Here is a 5,086-nt window from a genome sequence, read left to right on the forward strand (position 1 = left end):
GCTGCTGGGGCTGCCGCTGCTGCTGGGGCTGCCGGCGGCGGGGCGCGCCGCCTCCAAGGCGCTGGTGTGCCAGGAGATCACGGTGCCAATGTGCAAGGGCATCGGCTACAACCTCACCTACATGCCCAACCAGTTCAACCACGACACGCAGGACGAGGCCGGGCTGGAGGTGCACCAGTTCTGGCCGCTGGTGGAGATCCAGTGCTCCCCGGACCTGCGCTTCTTCCTCTGCAGCATGTACACCCCCATCTGCCTGTCCGACTACACCAAGCCGCTGCCTCCCTGCCGCTCCGTCTGCGAGCGGGCCAAGGCCGGCTGCTCGCCCATCATGCAGCAGTACGGCTTCGCCTGGCCCGAGAGGATGAGCTGCGACAGCCTGCCTGTTCTGGGGGACTCCGAGGTGCTCTGCATGGGATACAACCACACGGAAGCCACCACCCTGCCGCCTTTCTTTGGGAAGCCCACGCGCCCTGCCAAGGACGTGGCCAAAAACCTGACACCGCTCGATGGACAGCGGCCCTCGGGGCTGGACTGTGGTCAGACTTGCAAGTGCAAAGCGCCCCTGATCCCCATCTCCAAGGAGTCCCATCCGCTGTACAACCGCATCAGGACTGGGAAGGTGCTCAACTGTGCCATCCCCTGCTACCAGCCCTACTTTACCCAGGATGAGAAGACCTTCGCCACCTTCTGGATCGGCCTCTGGTCCATCCTCTGCTTCCTCTCCACCTCTACCACTGTGGCCACCTTCCTTATTGACATGGAGCGCTTCAAGTACCCTGAGCGCCCCATCATCTTTCTCTCTGCTTGCTACCTCTTCGTCTCCGTGGGCTACATCGTGCGTCTGGTGGCAGGGCATGCCAACGTGGCTTGCAACCCGGAGCACCACCACATCCATTATGAGACCACGGGCCCTGCTCTCTGCACCGTGGTTTTCCTTCTCCTCTACTTTTTTGGCATGGCCAGCTCCATCTGGTGGGTCATCCTGTCCCTCACCTGGTTCCTGGCAGCTGGCATGAAGTGGGGCAATGAGGCCATTGCTGGCTACTCACAGTACTTCCACCTGGCTGCCTGGCTCATCCCCAGCGCCAAATCCATTGCTGTACTGGCACTCAGCTCTGTGGATGGTGACCCGGTGGCTGGGGTTTGCTATGTGGGCAACCAGAGCCTGGAGAACCTGCGGGGGTTTGTGTTGGCACCACTAGTGGTTTATCTCTTCACTGGCAGCCTCTTCCTGCTGGCTGGTTTTGTCTCACTCTTCCGCATCCGCAGTGTGATCAAGCAGGGCGGCACCAAAACTGACAAGCTGGAGAAGCTGATGATCCGCATCGGCATCTTCACCGTGCTCTACACTGTGCCCGCCACCATCGTCATCGCCTGCTACATCTACGAGCAGCACAACCGGGAGGCGTGGGAGCAGGCGCAGAACTGCTCCTGCCCAGGGGACCCTCACCGCCCCAAGCCTGACTATGCCGTCTTCATGCTCAAGTACTTCATGTGCCTTGTGGTGGGCATCACCTCCGGTGTTTGGATCTGGTCTGGGAAGACACTCGAGTCCTGGAGGCGCTTCACTGCCCGGTGCTGCCGGGCTAGAAAGCCTGTGGGCGCCTCCGTGTATGGTGAGGCCAGCCCGGCGCTGGCGGGCAGGACGGTGCTGCCCAACATGGCCTCCTACCACAAGCAGGTCCCACTGTCCCACGTGTGACCGGAGGGAGCCTCAGTGACCCCAGCCACAGGGAGGAGTGGGTTGCAAAGAGCCTGGGCCACAGAAGAGAAAGTGAGAGCTGGGCCAGCCCTGGCACCCTCAGCCCCACTGTAGCAGTGCTGCCTGGGACCAAGTGTGTGCGCCCACGGGTCACGGAGCAGCTGCGGCCCCAGGCAGGGCAGGGAGAGGTGCTGCCAGCGATGTGGGGGCAGAGGGCCAGGGATGCCTGGAGCCTGGCACCGCCATGTACGTGCCATTTGGGAGTCCAACACCCTGGCTGGGGTCCTGGGGTGCTGCTGCCTGTGGGCCAATCTGGTGGCAGGTATCCCTCGAGCATTAATTTGTATCTCACAACAAGCCTCTGGGCAGGTCTTGCTGGTGCCAGGCTGAGGGGCAGAGCTGCAGCAGGCAGGGTGGATGGTGGCCCCCGACCCCAGGTGGTGCTGGCACTGGCACTGAGCCGCTCACCACAGCCTGGAGGGTGTGAGGGGGCCGGGGAGAGCTGGCGGGGGGCTGCCTCCCTGGGCCCCCAGAGTGGTGCCCCCAGGGACAGCTGTGTACTGCAGAGGAGAGGGCTGAGGGCCCCTGGCATGAGGCGGCCACTGGCCCCGCCCGGGCAGCAGCTCAGGCTGAGAGGGAGGGAAGGAGCTGTGCGGGCCGGGGGCTTTGCAGGTGGTGACTGTGCAGGAGGAAGGGGCCGTGGAGAGGATCTGTCACGCAGCCCTCAAGGCAGGCAGGGACAGGGTCCCAACTGTCTGCAGTGCAGGCGGGGACCAGGTGACCCCCCATGGTCCCTTCTGCCCTGGGCAAGCATGTACCAGCTCCCCTCCATGCAAGGGGCTCAGGGCCAGGCAGGAGCTGGTGCTGGTGGGGCTCAGCTCTGCGGAAGCGACTCCCTGCTCATCCCTTGTGATGGGCAGCTCCACTGCCCATGGAGCAGCCCCGGAGAGCCGTGGAGCTGCACGGGTGATGAGGTTGCTGTCCCAGCACGGGGCTCACAAGGAGCCCTGGGCAGCACCAGCTCTGGCTCCAAGAGCAGCATTCTCCTGAGCTGCCGTGTGCTCTGGGAAGGGGCTGGTGCTGCTCTGCACCTCTCACCTCTGCAGTGGGATGAGTTTCTCATGTCTCCCTCATGCTGTGTGGGTTACCTGGGGCTAGGTGAGCAGGCCTGGTGCCCTGCCTACCAGCTTGCCAGCTGTGGCATGTGGCGCAGCAGCTGAGCATGGCACAACCAACCCTAAAAGGGGGGTTGCATCCCTGCAGAGAGTAGTGTCTGCATGGGGCGTGTTTCTGAGCCAGGCTGTGTCTCCTGAGCAGCAGCTGGGTTTTCCAGCCAGTCGGCTTCAATACTTCTTGCTCGTTTTTTCAAAGCTGTGCGTCTGCTGGAAACAGTGCCAGGTTTGAGAGTGTGCAGTTAATTTGGGAAAATTTAGCTAAACGCTCGTGCTTCTTTACTTCCAACTTCCCAAGCCTTCTTCCCTTCCCCTGATCGGGCAGGAGCTGAGTGGTGACAGAACCAGTGCCTGGCATGAAGCAGTGGTGACAGCTGGATGTCAATAAGTAGAATAATGGCAGGGGGTCCCTGTTGTCAATGTCACCAAACAGAGCAAGGGCAAGGAGCTCCAGCTGTGGCATGGGATGAGGCACAGCTGGCAAGAAGTGGCTGCTTCTGGCTTCAGGCCACTTGGGAAAGCACCCAGTTTTTAACTTATTTCTTTTTTCCCTGCCCTAAGTAGTGTGTAACCGTCCAGCCATTACTCAAATCCTTTTTGTCCTCCTTCAAGCATGGCACTGTGACCCGGCTGCTCAAGCACTGGAGAACAACTGCTGGCTTTGCTCCCACAGGACTGCAAGGATCTGAGGCTGTTCTCAACACCCTTGGACCATTTCAGTCAAAAAGGTTTCCACCTCACTTTAAAACCAAAGCCTGGGAAGTGAGGAGACACTCAAGTGGCACATCTCTTGATAAAGGTACTGCTAAGGTACCATGAGTGTCTCTGGGGCTTCCAGGCCAGAGGAGGCAACAGTGCAGGGACTGGAGGCACAGCAGGGACTGTTCAGCTGCACATATCTGCACTCTTGTGACAGGGCTCGCTCCCTCCAGTGTGTTGCAGTACTTTATCGCAGGCAGAATTGCACCATGTTGTGATACAGACTGTAAATTGTATTATAGCCTAGCTTGTACATACAGGAGCTGTAGTGACCTTTGATACGGGTTAGGGACAGGTGTGTTCTCAGCAGTGAGGCAGGTCAGGTACAGAGACGCTGTGGATAGTCTCATGTTGTAATCCAGGGCATTAAATGATTCCAACCTGCTCCAGTCCACCTTGCTGGACTCCTCTCTTTCTATAGTGCCTTTTGTAGATACAGCTAAACACACATCATGCAATACAATGAACAAAACCATGTCAAAGGTGGTATTTTGTTGTTTTTGTTTTTTCCAAAGTGCAACTGACTGTGTAAAGAAATCCAAGATTAGCTACAAACTGTTGCCTGTTGAAAAATGCAAGAGCATTTCAGCTTTGATCCTTTGGTAGGGTAATACAAACTCGTGTCCATGTTGCTGGCTTCTCAGCAATAAGTGGCAGGAGTGGGGAAGGAGCTGTTGCTGTGTGCCCTGTCTGCTGTAGCCAATTTACATGTCGGGTTTTGCCTCTTTTGTTACTGATGCTGTTCAATGTCTAAATTACTGTACTATATTTTGTGAAAAACTGAAGAAATTTTATTCAAAGAGAAGTATCAAGATTAGTTATTTATGAGGACAAAAAAAAAATCAGTGTATGTTGTTTTCTTTTCTTTTGCTTCTGTTAGAATATTAATGACCTTAAAAACTTAGCTGGGGGGGGGGGACTGGGAGGCATGTGGTGGAGGGGCTGTGCAGGGTTCTTATTACTGGAGATCATGGGGAACTGGTGAGGCAACTACACTTGCGTGGCACAGGAATAGCATGTTCCATGTGCACAAACCCCACGCATGGCTGCCCTTGGCACAGAGGATGTCACACACCCGTGCCCTCAGCACTGGCATGCTGTGGCCCACCACAGCACCAAGGTCCCAGCCTGGATCTGCACTGAGCCGGGCTCATCCCCAGGGGGGCTGTGCTGGCTGTGCTGTTGGCTGTGCCCATGACCTCGCCAACAGCGCCTTTCCCTGACAGGCCAAGGTCACACCTTGCTGGTAAAAGAGGGTTAACTATCAACTTTTATTGGCGTTCTGCAGTTTGCACAGTATCAGTCCCTCGCCCTGTGCTGAGATCAGGCCCTGAAGAGGTGCCCTTTGATACTCTTCAGGCCAAGCAGATGACAGTTCTTAGCCAAGCAGGATGCTGTGTGCCAATGTGGGTGTTCTTGTTGCCATCTGCTGTGCAATCCCTCCTGTTGGGAG

The 5,086-nt window shown here is 57.4% G+C and overlaps 1 protein-coding gene across 1 annotated transcript; it reads left to right on the plus strand.

The window, feature by feature from the left end:
* Positions 1-6: 6 nt before the first annotated feature.
* Positions 7-4,475, plus strand: FZD5 (frizzled class receptor 5). Its single transcript, XM_027637442.1, has one exon. The coding sequence runs from the start codon at positions 89-91 to the stop codon at positions 1,700-1,702; it is 1,614 nt and encodes a 537-aa protein (XP_027493243.1). The 5' UTR covers positions 7-88; the 3' UTR covers positions 1,703-4,475.
* The last annotated feature ends 611 nt before the right edge of the window (positions 4,476-5,086 follow it).

The sequence above is a fragment of the Corapipo altera genome, unplaced genomic scaffold (assembly GCF_003945725.1).
Source record: "Corapipo altera isolate COAL_440 unplaced genomic scaffold, ASM394572v1 45, whole genome shotgun sequence".
Taxonomy (NCBI): Eukaryota; Metazoa; Chordata; class Aves; order Passeriformes; family Pipridae; genus Corapipo; species Corapipo altera.

Coding starts and splice junctions, on each gene's coding strand:
- FZD5 (XM_027637442.1), top strand. CDS start 89: ATGTGCAAGGGCATCGGCTACAACCTCACCTACATGCCCAACCAGTTC.